Source organism: Fukomys damarensis, unplaced genomic scaffold (assembly GCF_012274545.1).
Source record: "Fukomys damarensis isolate Sample0158 unplaced genomic scaffold, DMR_v1.0_HiC HiC_scaffold_39, whole genome shotgun sequence".
NCBI classification, from domain to species: domain Eukaryota; kingdom Metazoa; phylum Chordata; class Mammalia; order Rodentia; family Bathyergidae; genus Fukomys; species Fukomys damarensis.
In genome coordinates, this window is record NW_022900951.1 from 78,402,752 (window position 1) to 78,425,530 (window position 22,779).

Genomic DNA, 22,779 nt, shown 5'->3' on the forward strand with positions numbered 1-22,779 from the left:
GTGGCTGCTATCAAAAAATCAAACAATAACCAATGTTGGGGGGGTTTGGGGGAGAAAGGAACCCTTGTCCATCATTGGTGGGAGTGTAGAATGGTGCAACCGCTATGGGAATCAATATGGCTTTACCTTAAAGAGCTGGGACTAGAGGCTCCATTTGACCCAGCAATCCCTCCGCTGGGTATCTTTCCAAAAGAATTAAAAGAATCACATCACAGTGCTATATGTGTACCTATGTTTATAATGGCACAGTTTGTAACAGCTAAAACTTGGAAGCAGCCCATTTGCCCATCAATTGGAAACTGGATAAAGAAGATGTGGTTTTTCTATAAAATGGAATACTACTCAGTCATAAAGCATGAGAAAGTAGAGTCATTCATAGGAAAATAGATGCATATTGAGGCCATACTCTTAAGTGAAATAAATAAGACACACATGTGTAAATATCAAATAGTTTCTTTGGTAAAAAACTAAAAGTGTAAATAAGATCCATATTGTATAACTGATAATACAAAACAGGAAGAAAAAGGCTAAAAATGTAGGAGAAGTGGGAAGGGTAGGGGAAAGGAAATAAGAGAAAAGGAAAAAGTGGAAACAAAATCTTTGTAAATAGGTGTGCATGGAGTGTTAGGAGGGCAGGGATATGGGGAAAAAATGAGAACCAGGATGTGTCATGGGAAGATACAAGATCCCAATGACCAATGTAAATGTACTGTACACTTCAAAAGTACCAATAAACTCAATGGAAAAAAAAGAAATATGCAAAATTTGTGATCAAAATAGTATTTGAATACATAAGATTTTAATAATTCAAAATGCCACATGATACTACAAAGTTATTGTATATATTAAATATAGTGTGTTGCACATGCATTTCATGTATATGTACACTTAAAAATTGCATATAAAGAAAAATTATGCAAATGTATGCATACATGCTCTTGCACAATAGACAAAAGATTAATAATCAGAAAAAACAAATTACTACTATGAATTACTATGAAAGATAACTCAGTAGAAAACAAGTAAAATATATACGTGAGCAATTCACATAACATATACAATAACAAAACATGAAAAGATACTCAGCTTCAATCACAAAGGAAGAAAATTATTTTTAAAGCCAGGTACTTTATAATTATACAAATAATAAACAAGTTTGAGACATGAAGAAATAGGTACATGCATGAACTGTGAGTAGAAATATAAATTCATACAACCTTTTGAGAGGGTTGCTTGCAGTATCAATAATATTCTAAATATTTCTTTTCACCCAGAAATTCTGTTTCTGTATATTATTGTATGACATGTTACCCCACCATTTACAAAGATATTAAGTGTAGCATAGTTCGACATTAGGGAAAAAAATGCCTTTTCTCATGAAAAATTAGAAACTTTAATCCTGCCAATTAGAAAATCAAGGAAATGAAAAAAAAATAGCCCAATTCATATAAGCGAGATATATTTTATATACTTAATATATATACTTTATATATATATTATGCTGTTTAAAAAATGTATTATCAGCCTTTTTAAAAAACTTTCTGCTGAACAGAATGTTTCATATAGTTTGTTTTTTGGGAAAATATACACATATACAGTGGATACTAGACTTATGAACTGAATTTATTCCTGAGGGCTGGTGTAACTCAAGTTGGCCAATTTCCTTCAGAGTCTCTCTCCTGTATAATTTTTGGCCTCACTTTCTTCCAGGCAGATCTGTGTCCTTAGAGAAACACTGGCCCAGGAATTCTCAATTAATCCCATGGAGGAAGGATGTTGCAATGTTCCTTCCAGAGCTTCTTAAGGGTTAAATCTGATTTCTCAATACACTCCTCAGAGGTAGTTTATTTCGTAGCTTTTCAGAAAATTTTTGTGCATATAAAGTTATGTGTAGGTAACCAGTTTATGTATGCATGGATTACTTTGTAAGGTATATATATTTAATTAGCTGACTTAATGACCCACCAATTTTTCTGGAACAAAAGGATCATCATTTCCAGAAAAATTTCTCCTCAAATTACCATGTATATGAAAAGTTGCAAGACAATTAGAATTCCATGAACAATTGTTAGTGGATAAAAATGAGAAAAGAAGGCAAAGTTCCCCATGCATTTCTTTGAGACAGGGGCCTTTCCAAATAGGGTCACCACTTAGTCATAAGGAAATGGTCCAAAGCTATATTCACACTCATAGCAGCTTCTGCCCAATCAAATTAAGTAAATTTCAGGCTGTTAGCACTCATTAACCACATTTTATATTGACTTGAAAACATTGACTCACATTTCATCCTCTGCTAGAAGTCTTACTCATTTCAGGATTCCTCTTTTACAAGTGGGAAATTAAGGCTGTGATTGTTTTGTACTTCAACATCACAGAGAAGCTCAAATCTTACACATGGCCTGACTCTTATCAGTTGTCATCTCAGCAAAGGAAAGAACAAAGCAGTGTGGAAAGTTCACTCCATCTCCTGGGGAGGGGGACCTGTCTCCACAGACACGAGCCCAGACAGTCAGCAGCTCCAGCAGAACCAATAAACCAGGCCAACAGTGTTAGCCCCCCCCCCAAATCCCACAATTATTGTCAGCTACAAAAAGTGTACAGGATTTTATTTCAAAAGTGATTCCTTCCACATAGCAGACTAGAGTTGCAAAAAAGAACCAGTGCAGCACCCACCGTATTTGAGAGGGTTGAATCAAAAGACATTTTGGGAAGGCGCTAATTGTTTAAGACTGAGCCAAAGAACAACCTTACTTCAGGGTTTCCAGTGTTACCTTACTACAGTAACTTCATAGCAGATAGACACAAGAGAACGTTACAGAGAGGGTGTGAACTAGACATAGACCCCTGAGGAGTTTAAGTTGAGGCTGGAAAGGACATGAGGTCCCACTCCTCTTGGTCAGAAGACAGGCCCAGCATGTGTAGCTTTAAGAAGGCCTTATGTCGGAAATGCTGGCATTAAGTCCGGTGGTCTGCTTGAACCATTGGCTTGCTGTCTACATCTATCATAGAGATCAGTGGTCTGGTTGCTTTTCCCATCTACCAACAAGATCAAGGATATGCCTCAGCTTGCTACAACCTGAGATATACAGACAGAGGAGCTTCTGGAGCAAGATGAGCACCTCATAAACCCACAGGCCATAAAGCCAGGTAGAGAAAATCTTTACTTGCTGGATTCCAAAATGGCAGGTCCTAGAAAGAAATCAGTCATACAAAATTACACAGGAACTGTTATTTGGATTCATTTTCTTTTTTTTCTCTGCCCCTTCTTTGGTTTTTCTGGGGGTTGGGCTTATTCCTATCTTTAAAGTTGTTTTTTTCTTTTTGCTATTTTTTTGTTTCTCATTATTCTATTTTATTATCTAATTCTATTAATTTCCTTTTACTCCTTAATGTGATCCTTTATCTCACTTTTCTCTCCTCCTTCTCAATGTTCAATTTTTCAAATTTTACTTCTTCCATTCTCCTATTAGACTTGAATAATCTCTATATAGTTATCTTTCCTATCACTGTTGAATCATTTTCTATTGTTAATGGAGGAATAGCTGGTACATTTAGTAAATATTAATTGTGTGTCAATATTTGGCTTGTCTTTGTGATAATACTGTAAATATAGATCTCTTTTCTATGGCTAAAGGTGTTACATTATTGTTTCTTATGATATGTAAATATACAGTCTGCTTTAATGGTATTATTGTTGCTGACTTTCCTGTTATTGCCAGAATAACATAGTTGTTGGTATTAATTGCTTTTATCTGTATACCAATATCTGGATTGCCTTTGTGTCAACAATACCACAGTTCTGTCATAACTGGGTGCTGGGCCGATTACACTGCATCCTCGAGGAAAGGCCTATAGTTAGCCAAGCCCAGGGTACATTACTGAAAAGTAGATGCTAACTAAAGAGATCTCCATACTAGCAACAAAATCTTTCCACTAATTGACTTGCAAACCTCAAAACAGAAAATAATTAAACATGAGAAAGCAAGGAAAAAAAATACCACCCAAAACCTTCCAACTCCCCCAAAATTAATCCATGGAATATCAATAGGGAGGAAATAAAAAGCTAAACATCTGAATTATTTGAAATAATAAAAAAGATTTTTAAAAAACAAATCAATAAAGTTCTTGGCAAGCCCAAAGAAGATGTAACTATACAGGTAATGAATTAAATAAACAAAACTATCAGTGAGTTTACAGAAGACACTAATCAAAAGCTCGCTGAACTAAGCAAAACGAATTTAGCACAAAATTAGAGTCAGGAAATGGCATCAAACCGAAATCTAGATTAAGACTTCTATTGAAAGTATGGGCAACAGAAGTTACCAGTGTGAGAACAAAGTGTCAGAACTAGACAGTGTTTATTTTAGACCACATATTCAGTGATATCTTAAAAACAAGAGAACATGAAAAATACATCCAACAGGCTGCTAGATATGCAAAGACTAGCCTAAGATTAATTAGATTTAGTAAAAAAAATCAGAAGATAGCACAATTGGCACACACTCAAAATTGTTTACAGAAATTATTGTGGAACACTCTAAAAATATGGGGAAAGAATTTAACATACAAATAAGCAAAGAATATGGAAACCAAATTACCTATGATCAGAACAGAATTTCTCCAAGACACACTGTAATTGAAATCGCAGAAGTTCAGCACAAGGACAGAATCTTAAAAGCTGTCAGAAAAAAAAATCACTTATAAAAGTAAACCCATTAGAATTACAGCAGACTTCTCAAAACAAACCTTAAAGGTCATAAGAGCTAGAACGAAGTGTTTCAATCCCCATAAGAAAACCTCTAACCATGACTGGTATATTCTGTAAAGCTGGCAAAATAAGGTCTTTGCATGACAAAGAGCACCTCACTAGGCAGGGTAAGCAGTTAAGCAGAAGGCAAATAAAAGGGAATTTGGGCCAGGAATAATTCAATAAATTTTAGTAATAACTCAATTTTAATTGCATCAATTCCCCAATCAAAAGACACAGACTGACAGGATGGATTAAAAAATAGAATCCAATTGTATATTGTATACAATAAACAGATTTTATCCAAAATTAACTTCATAGACTGAAAATCAAAGGATTGAAAACAATATCCCAGGTAATAGGATCCTGAAAAGGAACAACAGTAGCTATCCTATTTTCAGACAAAATGAACATCAAGTCAAAACTGATTAGAAGAGGCAAAGACAATCACTGCGTATTGGCTAGGAGAACAATTCAATGGAAAGAGATAACAATTATAAACATATATGCACTAAACACTGGCACACTCAATTTCCTTTAAATCTGTTGGACATAAAACATCAGATAAACACTGATACAATTATGGAGGGGAAACTCAATACACCCCTGGCACAAATAAATTAACTACATAAAATCAACAAAGAAATAGTAGAGTTGAACAAAACCCTGAAATAAATTGACTTCAGGAAGCAATGGATTCACAGTGAATTCTGTAAGAACTTTAGGAACAATCTAATGCCAGTACTCATCAAACCTTTTAACAAAATTGGAAAAGAATGAATACTTCTAAGTTCATTCCTGGATACTAGAATTACCCTGATTCCAAAACCAGACAAGGACTCACTGAAAAGATAACTACAGGCCAATTTCATTAATGAACATAGATGCAAAAATCCTCAACAAGATACTGGTAAACAGAGAGCAACATATTATCAAAAAGATTATACATCAAGATCAAGTAAATTTTTTTAATGATCAAGTAGGATTCATCCCAGAGACTCAAGGATGGTTCAACTTATATAAATCAATAAATAAAATATATCACACAAGCAGAAGTATGGCCAAAATCACAAGATCATCTCAACAGATGCAGAAAGAGATTTTGGCAAAATCAACATCAATTTATTTATTTTTTTTAATTTTATTGAGTTTATTGGTACATTTTAGAAAACCCCCGAAGAAAATAGGTATAGAAGTAAGAAATCTCAATCTGTTAAAAGCTTTTCATGACAAACCTACTGCCAATATTATATTAAATTGGGAAAAATTGAAAGCTTTCTTTCTAAAATCAGGAAGAAAACAAAGATGTCCACTATCAATACTCCTGTTATTAGCTGGAGTAATTAGGCAAGAGAAAGTCATAAAATGAATATGTATAGGAAAAAAATCAAATTATCATTACTTAGAGAATATAAAACTCTCTACATAGATAATCCAAAAAAATTCATGAAAAAGAGTCCTAGAATTAATAACAAAATTAAGTAGTATAGCAGGACACAAAATCAACACACAAAATTAATAACATTCCTATACACCACTAATTAACCTACCTAGAAAGAAATTAGTAAAACTATACCATTCATGATAATATACAGAAAAAATAATTATGTAGGAATTAACCTGATAAAGGAAATGAAAGACCTTTACAACAAAAATTACAATACTCTGAAAAAATAAAGGAGATTGAAGAGGACATCAAAAATGGAAACATGCCCTCTTCCTTGAGAGTTAAAATAAATGTTGTCAAAATGGCCACACTTTCAAAACTAATATACAGATTTAAGGAAATCTCAAATAAAATACCAACAGAATTCCTCAAAGAGCTAGAGAAAAAAGTCCTAAAATTCATGTGGAACTAAAACTGAACCAGAAAGGTAGAAGCAATCCTGGCTAACAAGAGGAAAGCAAGATGCATCCTAATCGTAGACTTCAAGTTACATTGCAAAGCTACAGTGATAAAAACACATGGCACTGACCTGAAAACAGACATGGGAATCAATAAAGTAGAATAGAGAATGCAGAAACAATACCAGGCACTACCTCATCTTTGAGAGAGGGGTCAAAAATATACACTGGAGAAAAGAAGTAGACTCTTCAACAAATGCTGCTGGTAAAACTGGCTATTCATATGCAGAACATTGAACCTAGACCCATATCTCTCATCATGTACTAAACTAAAATCAAAATGAATAATTTATGTTAAAATAGAAACAACTGACTGGAAGATAAAATAGGTAAAACATTTGAAGACGTACTCATAAGCAATGACTTTTAAAACAAAATCACAGTTACACAGGAAATAATAAATGGGATTGTATCAAATTGATATGCTTCTACACAGCAAAGGAAACAACCAACAGGGTGAAGAGGTAATCAAAGAGTAGGAAATGATTTTTTGCCAGCTATTCCGTGAACAGAGGACTAATATCTACAATATCTAAAAGAACTCAAAAAATAAGATCCCCCAAATAAAAAACCCAATTCAAAAATGAGCAACTGACATAAACAGATACTTCTCAGAAGACAAAGTACAAATGGTCAATAAATAAATGAAAAAAATGTTTGGAGATCCAACATGGGTGAGTAGAAGAATTTCATCAGAGACAATCAGAGAAGATCCACTAAAAGAACAGGTAATTAGAAGAAGGGAAGAGAAATACACCCTGATGAAAAAAATCATTTTGAAAGAAGACACTTGTAGATCAAACAAAACATATGCATAGGAGTTTAAAAGAGGCAAACTAAAACTAGAGGCACCATCTGATCCAGCTGTTTCCATTCTAGGTATCTTTGCAAGGCAGAGGAGAAAGTAAAGGGAGGGAAGAGGGATAAAAAGGATGGAATAACAACTATACGAAGTTCTGTAAGTGGAAGGGGAAGAAGGACTTAAGGGAAGGGAGGGGAATGGGGAAAAATTACGATATATTATGTGCAGGTATAAATTCCCTATGTGTATACAATCATTATGTATGTAAAAAATGTACCAAATACATCAGTTAAAAAAAAGAAAAAATGTTTACCATCTCTGGCCATTAGAGAAACACAAAACAACACTGAGATTCCATCCTACTCCAGAAAAATATGGCTATAATCAAGAAATCAATACTAAGAAATGATGGCGAGGTTGTGGGGGAAAGAAGAACATTTCTATGCTGTTGGTAGGAATGTAAACTATCACAACCACATTGGAAATCAGCATGAAGATTTCTCAAGAAACTGAAAGTAGAAATTATGTTCGACTCAGCTAGTCCTAATAAAGGTATCTCCTCAAAAGAGTTAAAGACATATTACAGTGATACATGTATACCCATATATATAGCAGAACAACTCATTATAGCTAAATATTGGAAGTGGTCTAAAAGAAGTAAAAGCAGCAAGTAAATATATGAAAAAATGTTCCATATCACTGGTTATTCAAGAGATGCAGATGAAAACAACACTGAGATTCCACCTCACCCCACAAAGAATGGCTGCTATCAAGAAATCAAACAATAACAAATGTTGGTGGGGTTGTGGGGAGAAAGGAACCCTTCTCCATTGTTGGTGGGAGTGCAGACTAGTGCAGCCATGGAAATCAATATGGAGATACCTCAAAGTACTAGGACTAGAGGTTCCATTTGACCCAGCCATCTCTCTGCTGGGTATCTTTCCAAAAGAATTAAAAGAATCATATCACAACAATATATGTTTACCTGTGTTTATTGTGGCACAGTTTGTAATAGCTAAAATTGGAAACAGCCCATTTGCCCATCCGTTGAAGTCTGGATAAATAAGATGTGGTTTTTCTATAAAATGGAATACTACTCAGCCATAAAGAATGAGAAATTAGATTCATTCATAGGAAAATGGATACATATTGAGGATATACTACTAAATGAATAATGATTCTAAAGATAATTGACAATGTGAAATGGGAAGAAAAGGGCTAAAGGTGTAGGGAAAGTGGAAAGGGTAGGGGAAAGATAATAAGGGAAAGGAAAAAAATAGGAGAATATGAAAAACAGAAATAAAATGTCAGTAAATGGGGAGGGGAGGAGGGGGTGAAAGGAGGGCAGGGACAAGGGGAAAAAGTGAGAACCAAGACAACCTATCATGTAGAGGTACAAGATCCCAATAATGAATGTAACTGTACTGTAAACCTAAAACATACCAATAAACTCAATGAGGAAAAAAATAAACTGCTTCACCCACCCCAACAATATGACCAATCACTGCCATCCATGATGCTCTCCCAACTACAAAACCCAATGTAAGCTCTACCTCCCCAACTTCCTGATCTTTCTCACCATTGTTCAAGACAGTCCTGCAGCTCTTTCCCCCAATGAAGCCTTGCCTCGGGTGAAAAAAAAAATTGAAAGTGGTCTATATGTCCATCAACAGATTAATGGATAAATAAAAAGTGATATTATACAGAATGGAGTACTACCCTGCTGTAAAAAATCATAAAATTTGGGTCAGGGATTTAGCTCAGTGGTTCTGGAGACTGCCTCACAAGTGCAAGGACCTGAGTTCAATGCCTGGTACAAAAAAAAAAAAAAAGAAGAAGCATAAACTTGAGGCATTAGACACTCAAAACCTGAAGACAAGCTATATCTGGAAGATTGAAGTATTAACTCAGGAATTAAACCAAGGATACTACCAATAAAAAATTACAAATGAGAAGACATTTAAGCAAGGCACAAGCATAGACTTCCAGCTCACCAAAGTTAAATTTGGGGGAAAATGAGGTCGAAAAGTCTGATAATCAACCACCTGGACACCCTGAACTGATAGCACAAGATGTAACAAAACAGATCAATCAGGCTCTAGAAAAATTCAAAACAGAAATAATTTCCCAGATAACTACAGAGATGGTGAACACAATGAAAGACATGATTACAGACTCTAGACAGAAATTGATAAAAAAAAATAGATGAGCTCGGGATCATGATAGAACCTATGAATGCCCAGCATAGGAAAGAAATGGAAACCATAAATGCCCAACATAGGAATGAAATGGAATCCATGAAACAGATTCAAACAGATATCAAAGAGATTATCCGTTTAGCTATAAATGTCTCTAGTTTCTCATTCTTTATGGCTGAGTAGTACTCCATTTCATAGAAAAAATCACATCTTTATCCAGTCTCTAGAACAAACTATTTTTGAAAGAAGCCTCTCTACAAATGGTTAAGGAACCCAACTTAAAGTTAAAATCCATCTTAAAAATCATGTTATCAAGTGGATTTAAAAAATCAGTAGTCTATTTTACTCTTCCTAGTTACTTTACAGACCATGTGATATCCACAGTTTACAGGGGGAAAAAAACCAAAACTTCTCAGCAAGAAAAATGTTTTTACAAAGTCTTTGTAAATAGGAGAGGGTGGAGGGGGTGAAGGGAGGGCAGAGGGGGAAAAATGAGAACCAAGATCTGTCATGTAAAGGTACAAGACCCCAGTGATGAATGTAACTGTACTATATACCTAAAATGTACCAATAAACTCAATAAAAAAGAAAACTGTTTTACTAATAAATCAAAAAGTAAATGATCTAACTCAAATGCTCTGACAACTTGTTGAAGGCACTGTGTTTACATTCCATCAAATGCAATAAATAATAAAATGTCAAAAAAACAAAGATTAAAAAAAACTCTGTTGAAACTATACACAACAGAATGAGCCAATCTGAAGACAGAATATCAGATATAAAAGACAGAATGGTGGTCGGTGACCACGAAAAGAGAAATCACTTAAAAATATTAAGGGACCAAAAGAAATCAATTCAACAGCTTCTAGATGAGGCAAAGAAGAATAATATAAAACTGATAGGAGTCCATGAAAAAGCACGAGAAAGTAAAATGACATTACAATAACAGTTCACAGAATTAAAGACAAAATTTTCCAAACAGCAAAAGAATTTGACATACAGATAACTGAGGCATATAGGATTCCAACTAGCCATGATTTTAAAAAAATCTACATCTAGACATATAATGTTCAAAATCCCAGAAACTCAGCAGAAGAACAAAATTCTAAAAGAGTCAATAGAAAAGAAACAAATCACATGCAAAGGAAAGCCCATCAAAATTATGGCAGACTTTTCAACACAAACACTCAGGGCAATGAGAGCCTGTAGTGAGGTCTTTTAAGCCTGAAAGGAAACAATCTCCAACCTAGACTGATGTATCCTGCAAAACTCTCTTTTAAAGTGGATGGGGAAATAAGATACTACCATGACCAAGAACACCTGAGAAACTTCATGCATACAAAACCAGCCCTCAAGACAATTCTAAATAATATCCTAGAAAAAGACAATAAAGATCACAACTCCATGAGGCCCAACAGAGCAAATCCAGTAGGCAAGGCAAGAAACTAAAGTCAGGAGGGGGGAATTTAAAAGAGCAAACAACAGGACAATAACATGACAATGATACATCAATGCATATCAGTTATTACCATCAGGGTTAGTGGCCTCAAATCACCAATCAAAAGAAATAGACTGGCAGAATGGATTAAGAAGCAAAATGCAACAAAATGCTATATACAAGAAATGCACCTAGTTAAAAAAGAAACTCATACACTGAAAGGAAAAGAATGGAAAACATGTCTCCATGTGACAGGAACCCAGAAAAAAGCAGAGGAGCTATCTTCTTTGCAGACAAAGTAAATTTCAAACCCAAACTAATTAAGAGAGACAAAGAAGGCAACTACATCCTTGTAAAGGGAATAATCCAAGAGGAAGAGATGACAATCAGAAATAAATATAAACCAAATACGAAGGTCCCCAACTATACAAAACAAATATTAAGGGACAAGAAAAAACAAAGACGCATTAATACAATTGTAGTGGGGAACCTAAATGCCCCACAGTCACAAATATACAGGTCAGCTATACAAAAAATCAACAATAAAATACTAGAAGTGAACCAAGCTTTTGGACAAATGGACTTAATAGACATCTACAGTGTTCCACCCCACAAAATTAGAATATACATTCTTTTCAGCTACACATGGGTCATTCACCAAAATAGACCACATACTAGCTCATAGAACATGTTTAAGTAAATGTGAAAAATTGAACTTATCCCATGTAGATTATCAGATCATAGTGCAATTATACTGGAGATCAATAGCATAAGAAACTGCAAGAACTTCACAAACACATGGAAAATGAAGAACACTCTCCTGAACAACCAATTGCTCACAGAGGCAATTAAAGAAGAAATTACACAGTTTTTACAAATAAATGATAATGCCAATACAACATAGATGAATCTATGGGACACAATGAAAGTAGTCCTACAAGGAAAATTGATAACAGTGAATACCCACACTGGGAAAACAGAGTGAGCTCAAATAACCTAATGCTTAATCTTAAGCTCCTAGACAAAGAAGTGCAAGAAAAACCCAAAGCTTGTACAAGGGAAGAAATTATAAAGATCAGAGTAGAAATCAATGCAATGGAGACTAAGAGATCGATACAAAAAAAATCAATGAATGAAAGAGTTGGTTTTCAGAAAGAATAAATAAAATCAATAAACCCTTAGCCAATCTTATCAAAAAATGGAAAGAAAAGGCTCACATTCATGCAATTAGGAAGGAAAAAGGTGAAACCACAAAAGACCCACCAGAAATCCAGAGGTTCATCAATACTTCCTTCAAAAACCTATACTCTAAGAAAATGGAAAATACAGAAGAAAGGGACAGATTCCTAGACACATATGAACTTCCAAAGTTGAACAAAGAAGATATAAAAAGTCTAAACACCCCAATTACATTAAGTGAAATTGAAAACATAATTAAAAATTTACCAATGAAGAAAAGCCCAGGTTCTGATGGCTTCAATGCTAAATTCTACAAAACATTTAGAGAAGAACTACTGCCACTACTCTTTAAATTCTTCAATGAAATTGAAAAGGAAGCAATATTTCCCACTTCATTCCTTGAAGCAAGTGTTACTTTTTTTTTTTGAGACAGGGTCTCACTATGTAGTTGAGACTCACCTGGAACTCACTATGTAGCCCAGGCTGGTCTCAAACTCAGTGATCCTCCTGGCTCAGCCACCCGAGTGCTGGGATTCCAGGCATGCAGTACCACGCCTGGCGAAACAAATGTTACTTTGATTCCAAAAGCAGGGAAAGACCCAACCAAAAAAGACAGCTATAGGCCAATCTCCCTAATGAACATAGATGCAAAAATCATCAATAAGATACTGGCAAACATGGGCTGGGGATTTAGCTTAGTGGTTCGGTGGCCTGCCTTGCAAGCACAAGGACCCGAGTTCAATCCCTGGTACCAAAAAACAACAACAAAAAAGAAAAGATACTGGCAAACAGAATACAGAAGATCAAATCTGGGCATGGTGGCGCACTCCTGCAATCCCAGCACTTGGGAGGCTGAGGCAGGAGGATCGTTGTGAGTTTGAGACCAGCCAGGGCTACATAGAGAGTTCCAGGTCAGTCTCAACTACATAGTGAGACCCTGTCTCAAAAACCAAAAAAAAAAAAAAAAAAGAATACAGAAGATCAAGAAGAAACTGACCAAGTTTGATTTATGCTAGGGATACAAGAATGTTTCAACATACGTAAATCAATAAATGTAATACACTACATTAACAGAGTCAGGACAAAAAACATGATCATCTCAATAGATGCAGAAAAAGCATTCAACAAAATTTAACAACCATTCATGATAAAGATCCTTTAGGAAATTGGAATAGATGGTCTTTATCACAACTTGATAAAGGCGATCTATAAAAAATCAGCAGCCAATATCATATTAAATGGTCAAAAACTGAAAACCTTCATGCTAAAATCAAGAACAAGACAAAGATATGCAGCGTCACCACTCCTGTTTAGTATATTTCTGGAAACATTAGCCACAGCAGTTAGACAAGAGAAAGAAACTAAAGCAATAAAGATAGGAAAGGGAGAAGTTAAACTATCATTATTTGCTTACCATATGATATTCTACATAGAGGACACAAAAACCTCCACCAAAAGACTGCTAGACTTAATTGACAGATTCAGTAGAGCAGCTGGATGCAAGGTCAACACTGAAAAACCAATAGCCTTCTTGTACACAAATGACAGAATCACTGAGAAAGAAATTAGGGAAACTATTCCTTTCATAATAGGATTCAAAAAAAATGAAATATCTAGGAATCAATCTAACAAAAGAAGCAAAAGACCTCTACATTGAAAACTACAGCACTCAAAAAAAAAAAAAAAGAGAGATTGAAGTGGTTTTAAGAAAAATGGAAAGACATCCCTTGCTCCTGGGTAGGAAAAACCAACACAATGAAAATGGCCATACTACCAAAACAGATTCAATTCAATCCCAATTGAAATCCCAACAGTATATTTCACAAAACTAGAGAAAAGAATCATAAAATTCATTTGGAACAAGAAGAGAACTAGAATAGCAAAAGCCATTCTAGGCAACAGAGACATGGCAGGGGATAACACAATCCCCAACTTGAAAATATAATACAAAGTCACTGTAATAAAAACAGCATGGCAAGAAAAAGACCTGAGGATTAGTGGAATAGATTAGAAGATGCAGAAACAACTCCAGACATACTCAGCTACCTCAGCTTTGAAAAATGAAGCTAACCATTCTTGGTGGAGGAAAGATAGCTTCTTTAATAAACGGTGTTGGAAAAATTAGATTTTAACTTGCCAAAGATTAAAACTAGACTGCTATCTTTCACCATACACTAAACTAATATCAAAATGTATTACAGATCTAAATATTAAAAGAGAAACACTAAACTTGCTGGAAGATAAGTTAGGTAGAACTCTTGAAGACAGTAGCATGGGAAAATACTTTATGAATAAATTCTCAGTAGCACGGGAGCTAGCATAAAGAAGCAACAACTGGGATCTTATCTTATTAAAAAAGGTTTTTCACTGCAAGAGAAACCACCAATAGAGCTAAGAGACAAACCACAAAGTGGGAAAAAATTTCCCCAGCTGTTCCTCAGACAAAGGTTTACTATCTAGAATATGTAAAGAACTCAAAACCATCAGACCTCCCCCAAATATAAAGACCTGATTCACAAACATGCCTCTGAAATGAACATTTTTCAGACAAATAAGTAAAAGCATGTAATAAATATATGAAAAAATATTGAATATCTCTACTCATTCGAGAAATGTAAATGAAAACAACTCTAAGGTTCCATCCACTCCAGAAATATTGGCTGCTATCAAGAAATCAACAAATAAGAAATGCTACAGGGGTTGTGGGGAGAAAGGAACACTTCTCCATTGTTGGTGGGAGTGCAGACTGGTACAGCCTCTGTGGAAATCAATATGGAGATATCTCAAAAAACTAGGATTAGAGGTTCGATTTGACCCAGCTATCCCTCTGCTGAGTATCTTTCCAACAGAATTAAAAGAATCATACCACATGCTGGAGATTTAGCTCAGTGGTGCTGCTGCCTACCTTGCAAGGACAAGGTCCTGAGTTCAATCCCCGGTACCCCCAACCAAAATCATACCACAGTGATATAGTTACAGCCATGTTTATAGTGGCACAGTTTGTAATAGCTAAAATTTGGAAACAGCCCAATTGCACATCAACTGGAGACTGTATAAAGAAGATGTGATTTTTCTATAATATGGAGTACTACTCAGCCATAAAGAATGAGAAACAAGAGTTATTTATAGGTAAATGGATGCATACTGAGGCCATATTCTTAAGTGAAATAAATAGGACACATATGTGACAATACGAAATAGTTTCTCTGGTGTGAAAAACTAAAAGTGTAAATAAGGTTCAAATGCTCTAATTGATAATGTGAAATAGGAAGAAAAGGTCTAAAGGAGTAGGGGAAGTGGGAAGGGTAGGGGAAAGGTAAGAAAGGAAAAGAAAAAACACAAAAAATGGAAACGGAGTCTTTGTAAATAGAGATGGGTGGAGGGGGTGAAGGGAGGGAAGGTGTATGGGGAAAATATAAGAGCCAAGATAAATCATGTAAAGGTACAAGATCTCAATGATGAATATAACTGTACTGTATACCTAAAAAGTACCAATAAACTTAATGCAAAAAGTATATTTTCTTGGAAATTCTGGAATAAAAAAGGATAAATGAATCATTTATGTGAAAATGGATACACCTTAAGGCTATAATATTAAATGAAGTAAATCAGACACACAAGTTTAAATGTTGTATGGTTTCTCTTCTAGAGCTGAATAAAAGAAGGTTAATTGGAAACGGGGAGATAGACCATTTATAAATGTGAAGGAGAACAAGAGATGGAGTGAAAGGAGGTGAAGGGAATGAAAAAAGAAATAAGATGTGTTATGTACAGGTACTAACTCCCCACAACAAATGTACATATTATGTATTGCAAATATATACCAATAAAAATTAAAATATAATTAAAAAGTATTCATCTCAAGTCCCTTTTTTTCTTTTCACTGACACTGTGAGAAATGATTAAAGCAATGATTCCAAAATGAGGCTGATCAGAATCAACTGGGGTATTTTTTCTATATGCATTTTCCTTCCTCCCCATACTGTGGGCTTGATTCATGTCTGGGGAAGGAATATAATTTTCTTTCTTTATTCATTTATTCACTCACTCATTTTGTTTCATTTTGGTTTTGAGACAGTGCCTATATAGTTCAGGGTGCCCTTGAAATCACTGCATAGCACAAGGTGGCCTTGAGCTCATGATGATCCACCTACCTAAGCCTCTCAAGTGCTACAATTACAGGTGTGTGTCATCATTCCAAGCTGTGGAATATAATTTTTAAAAGAACATTAACACATGATTCTGATAATCAGTAATATTTGTGAACTTCTTTGAAGATAGCCTTTCCTAAACAAGCAGAACAACTAACATAATTTAAACACTCTGGGCAAGGGAAAATATTTTTCTTACTGGGTTACTAGCTTCTTATGTGGTCAGAGAGGGCTTAAAATGATATTTTAAATCTAAATGGCTTACTCCAGTTTAAGAAATCCAGCAGTCCTAAGATGTCTGACTCCCTACATTTCTTGGATCTCTACTAGTGCTGTGCAGTAGAGCTTTCTATGATAATGAAAATGTCCTGGGCCGGAGATTTAGCTCAGCGGTTCGGTGGCCTGCCTTGCAAACACAAGGACCTGAGGTCAATCCCCGGTACAAAAAAAAAAAAAAAAAGAAGAAAGAAAATGTCCTAAATCTATGCCATCCAAAGCAGTATCCACTGACTCTATGTGGCTATTAAATACTTGAGATGTGGCAAGTACTACTAAGGAAGTATGTTTTAATTTTTTAAATTTCTATTTAAATTGCTCCACAAAGCCAGTTGATTAGACATCTCAGGTATAAACTTACACCCTTGATCTAAGTGGAGACCTCCCTCTCCTGACCCCACTCACCTCTGCTCAGGGGGACCTCTGCAGAGATCAGAGTCACATACAGCTGATAGGTCAACTGGGGCACTGAGCCCAGGAAGGCTTGGATCTGTGACATACGTTTGTAGGCATTGCGATGCATAGCCAGCGTCCGGATGGAGTGGCCCACCTCCCATTCTATCAGCACCTCCTCGCCATTTATTAGCATCTTCTTGCGGGTGAGGCTGACATAGGGCTCCTCTTGCCCTTCTTTCTTCCACAGTGTGAGGTACTTTATCATGGCCTCCAAACATCTGCAGGAGTAAAGCATTATGGGAGCTTAACTAAAGCTGTCGAGGGAAGGGAGGTTATAGTGAAGAGGGAAATACTTGAGGAGGTTATACTACTTTTTACCATTTCCTCACTTCTGTTCTGGGGGTTTCTTATGAGTGAAAGGGTTGGTCATGCCCTATTCACGTTAACATGCCTTGAACACAAAAGTATTGTGAGAATATTGTATTCAAAGAGGAGGATGGAGTCTCCAAATGGCCTTGGTTTTTATAACACTGTAAAGTCTTATAGTAAAGCATTCTTTATTCAAAACATTCAAGTTCATAACCAGGGTTTTCAAATTCTGCTTTTTTTTTTAAAGAAAGCCCCATTTTTGTGCCTCTTGACCTGTTTTGGAAGACGGCCTTTTAAACCTGATTCATTCTTTACAAAGAGGAAAACAACCTTGTGGGAATTTTTCACCTTTGAAATAGTGAAAAGACCACACTTTCTGCTGTTCCTTTTCCATCTACCCTTTATAATCAGAAGTCTCTAGTAGTTTTGATGCTCTAAATAGAAGCAACTAGAACATCTTGTTTTGGAACACCTGAGTTACCACTTCCTCTACTCACCCTGAAATAAATGCAAACTCTGGGCTGTTTCTTATGACAAGTGAGGACAATTGTAGAAATTAAGACGTCTTCCCCAATAGGTTGAGGGCAAGGGTTATATATATCTTGCTCATATCTGCTATCACATGGTGGGAATTTGATAAATATTTGCTTAATAAATTAATGAATGAGAAGGAAAAAAGAATGCAGGGTGAGAGTTGATGGGAAGAAGATAATAACAGCAATGTGATTTAACATAAAAATAGATTAAAGATAAGCTCAGAGATTTATATCCTTTCTAGGTTTTGGCTCCTGACAGAAAATTTTGGACTATGTACCACCATTATTCTCCAGATTTCCTTGAGATTGATTCATGTGTAACACTCCAAAGTGTTAGAAACTTCCACTTTCTAAGACAAACTCCAAAACATGGGAGAGAAAAAGGAGGAAGGAACTAACAAAGAAGAGAAAGCAAGATTATTTTCCTATTTAAGAAGAATGTTTCACTTTCAACAGAAAAAGTTTAGATTTTAACCATAGCCTATCCATGCTATTGCTAATTCTATATTGGGGGAGGTAGTAGCATGAAATGCTCTGCTTATGCATCTGTTCTTAAGGCTGTTCACTGGTTTATGTGAAGGTGTTTGCCTTCTTTATAAGCTTCAATAAACCAAGAGTATAATTTCATTTCCAAAAGAATGGTTGCATTTCATGGAAGAGAGCTAACCCTATAAACACCTTCATATGACTGAGAGTACCAACCCTACTTACCTAAAAATTTTTACTTTCCTAAAAATTGGCCTTAAAAATAAGCATACAAAGCATATGATTTATGAGTTTTTAAATTACATTTTCCCTGTTGTGGGCCTAGATGACTGAAGTTATAAATGCTTCCCAATCATTTCTAGTGGAAGCTATACAAGAAAAAAAAAACAGTGACCAACACTCCATATAAAGGGTCTAGATCAAAGATGGTTTGGAAGGCTACAAAGCATAAAGAGAGAGAAGCATCAAAGTAGGGGCAAGGCACTTGCTAGAATTTGCATCTTGAGAGTTCTTGATCTTGATCTTTTAACTCACTATATTACATTTGAAAAGAGAGAGAAATGGGTTCCTTGTTCCTCTAGTGACATCTTAAAATTTCTTGGTTTCAAGCTCAAGATGAGGGCTTCCTTTTATAGATTAACTACAAACATTTAGAACTGGAAAGGACCCTTAGATCACTAAGTCAAAAGACTGCATATGACCAGCTGAGACACTATCTGACTAGTCGATGTAGTTTGTCCCTTACTGCATTGTTTTTAGTCATTTGCCAAAATTTAAAATAATGGAATTTCATGTAAAACCTTGTCTTGGGAGAGTATCCTAAAAGGTAGGAGATCTGGCAATACGGGGACTAAATTCCAACATGGAAATGATGGGCCAGATTTGTAGAGTAGCTGAGTCCTCTATAGGCAGGTCATGGACTCTAAATTGCCATACTACTCACTATTCTTCCTTTTTCTAACACTGAGACTTTGTTTTCTTTTATCATCACATATGACATTGCTGGTTTTCCCATACTTGGCCCACTTCACTCATTTATGATACCTGCCTGGCCTCTGACATCATTAGAGTTTAAGCCTCATGATGTAGTCCAATTCATTTAATTTACAGTTGCAGGATTTGAGTCCCAAGGCATTTCTGGAGATTTCACTAAGGGTACACAACTAGTCAATGATGGAGGGAGGACTAGATTCCGAGTCTCCTGATTCCCTACCAGTGTTTGTTAGGCATATTTTCTGTGAGAAACCTTAACCAATTCTTTCCCATTTAAAACTATTCTGTAATTTTTCCAGCTTTATAGAGATATAATTAAGAAATAAAAATTATATATATACATTTACTGATTAAAAATTTTACAAAAGGGGGGCTCCATCTTTAATCAGTTTTACAGCCCATTTATAATCCTCTGTTGAGTTGCTTTCCCATTGCAATTACAACATCAACATTCTGACCTATCGCCCTCAGCTAACTGCAGGTGTTTGTCACCTTTGCATCATGACAAACTTGGTCCATTACTCCCTCCTGATCTCACAAGTCTTGCAACACTGCTCCACCTTGAAAACCGCATAGTTTCCAGATGAGACTGCTGATACAGATGCCTGTTGCCCTTGATTTTCATCCTTTCAAAGCAACATTAGGTACACTTGAATCTATTACACTGTGGTACTGCTTCCAGATAGATGGAGTACCTCCCTTTGCCCCCTTCCAACTATGTGCCATAATCACAGGAATATACAAAAAGAAAAACAGGACAGTGATGAGCTATAAGATAGAAATAGGAGAGAACAATGAACTACTTTTTGTTGGGGTACCAGATTACTGCAGATGTCTTAAAATTTTTTCCAGATGTCAAATTACTAGAAATTTTTAAGACGGCAGCAGATTTCATCCAGGAGCTCAAAGTAAAACTGAATATGAGATGGGATGGAAACAGGAAGGAATTTTCTTCCAATTTAAAGAATATCCAAAAGGCAGAGTTACAATTACACACTCTCAGAATAGGGTGTAGCTCAGTGCCTAGCATGCCTGAAGCCCTGGGTTCAATCCCAAGAACTGCAAAAAACTTAACTTTGTAGCTATATCCTGTGTACACAGGTTGACCACATCTGTTGATTCCCTACCAGTTATTAAAAGAAAAATCAGGGAGCAGACAGCATGCATTGCCTAAGGAAGTCCTATTGATGGTATCCTCCACAGTTTGGGAACACAGGTACACGCCACATATTCATCCTGGTAGCACTTAAAATTTCAAATAAGTTCTTTTGGATAGGTGACAGGAAAGCCAAGAGTGGGAGTGAATTGGAGAATCAATTAGACAAGAGGCATAGTATCAGTCTAGTAAATATTAACATCACCTTTCTCTGCATAAGTTTGGAGAAGGTGGGGAGAGATTTAAAAAAGTGCTCACCTGATAACAGGTCCCAAAAGGATTAGATGCATAAATAATGATAGTGGCCTATCCTTGGCCAGATCTCTGTGGACAAAAATGAGGGTCAACTGCACCATAATAGATGAAAACATAAAGAAAGAAAATGTATATGTCATCCAGAATGTTTCATTATTCTTTCGATATATTCTAACCATGTACAGGGCAGATGCAGCCTCCCCACAGTACAAAAAGGTGGAAAAGAGGATACTAAATGGGAAGGTAAAGCGGGGGTTGTCCCCTCGGATGACATCTTCTTCTACAGATGAAACCGGATCTGTGTTTGGCTCCTCAGGAATTTCATAAACTCTATCCATTGTGGAGGTTCTGAGTGTTGTGCTGTGGTGTTCAAAGCATCGTCCAAGCCATCCCCTCAAAACCCTGTCGCCACTGCAATCCAAGTACCAGTCAGGTTGGCTCTGTCAAGTTGAGTTCCAGACCAGACTTCAGCCGGTAAGGAGACCTATCTCTTCTAGACTCAGTTATGCTTGCAGTCTGGAATGGAGAACGCAGGAGTACCAATTTGAACTTGACTGCTGATCGGCCCCCAAATCCAGTTGTCAACATCTGTGCTGAGAAAATTGAACAAGATAAAGGCAAGCATTCCAGTGCCAAGTCTGGAGTCCAATTGCAGGTGTGTGAAGAAGCATGGGAGCAGCTGTCTCCTTGGAGGCTCCTTTTGCAGCTCCCCCAGACAAATGGGTAGCCACTCTGTTGGTCCTTGTGAGGAATTCTGCCAATGCGTGCCCTCTAAGGTCAGCAGAAAATGAGTCAGGGCAGAAGAGAGAGCGCAGCCTGAGTGTCCCCCGAGGGATTCAGTTCAGCATCTGTGTACCCTAGCTACTGGTACAGGTAGGATTTGGCTAATTAGCTTGTTCTCTCGCCAGCTCACCCACGCGCTCTCAGGCCGGCGCCTACTCAAGAGTTCTAAGGATGGCTCCATGGAGTCCCCAAGCACCGCCCTCAAGACAGCCAGGCTGGGGGCAGGAGTAATGCCATCTTTCTGTTCCCGAGCTAGCATAATCTCTGAGGAGAGAGCAGAGCGCGCGCACACTACAAGACTGAGAAAACGCTGGAGGGGCTCCTCCTCCTCGGACAAACTGTGAGTGAAAGGCGCAACATGCGGACCGTCAACGTGGCTAGGCAGATGTCGCTAAATCCTTGGACGCCGTCTGCTGAGGCAGGTATTGCCTGGCCCGCGGTTCCAGCAGCAAGAGGTCAGTGGCTTCAGGACTAAGGCACCTGGATGGCGGGGGCGGAACCGCCAGAGAGTTCCAGGAAGACCAGCCAAAGGATGCTCCTTGTGGGGAGAGGCACGACAAAAACGGGGCTTGGGCTACTCCTTAAAATGACTTCTCACCAAGACCCCTGAAATCAGGAGGGAACCACAGTCTTCCTCTCTCTCAAGAGTAGTCACCCACTTCTACCCCACCCTCCCTAAGTGACTGGTTCCCACACTAGCTCAACCCACGCGGTTAGACAGGTGTGTCTGCCTTGGCCTCAGGGTTGAGCCTCCCTGGGTCCTATTGCCCTACGGATAACATAACGGGAGGGGGAAGCTGGGAAGCAATTGTGCCACAGTTTCCGTTTTGGGCAAGATTGTTTAGAGCAAAGGGAATGCTGAACTGTGTAGAGGACAAGACTTGAGGCCAACTCACAGATACTGAAAGCTGCTCTTATATTCCTTGATTTCTCCACTTACAAAATGAGGCCTGAACAGGAACTGCAAAATGAACTTTCAGGTCTTTGGTTGAAAGGGTCTGAAAAGGTGGCAAATCTATATAGATTGGCGAGGAGCCAAGGGAGCTGCTAGCAAAGAGAGAGAGAGAGAGAGAGAGAGAGAGAGAGAGAGAGAGAGAGAGAGAGAGAGA

General features: G+C 36.9%; 1 protein-coding gene across 1 annotated transcript in view; it reads right to left on the reverse strand.

Moving 5' to 3' along the window:
* The window catches only part of Xkrx (XK related X-linked), a 33,778-nt gene extending 11,460 nt beyond the window's left edge, over positions 1-22,318 (reverse strand). The window contains exons 1-2 of the mRNA XM_010623400.2: positions 20,891-22,318; positions 17,102-17,370 (exon numbers count right to left, since the gene is read on the reverse strand). Coding sequence (XP_010621702.1) covers positions 17,102-17,370; positions 20,891-21,225 — 604 coding nt within the window. The 5' untranslated portion in view covers positions 21,226-22,318. The remainder of the gene's footprint in view (positions 1-17,101; positions 17,371-20,890) is intronic.
* Positions 22,319-22,779: the final 461 nt, after the last annotated feature.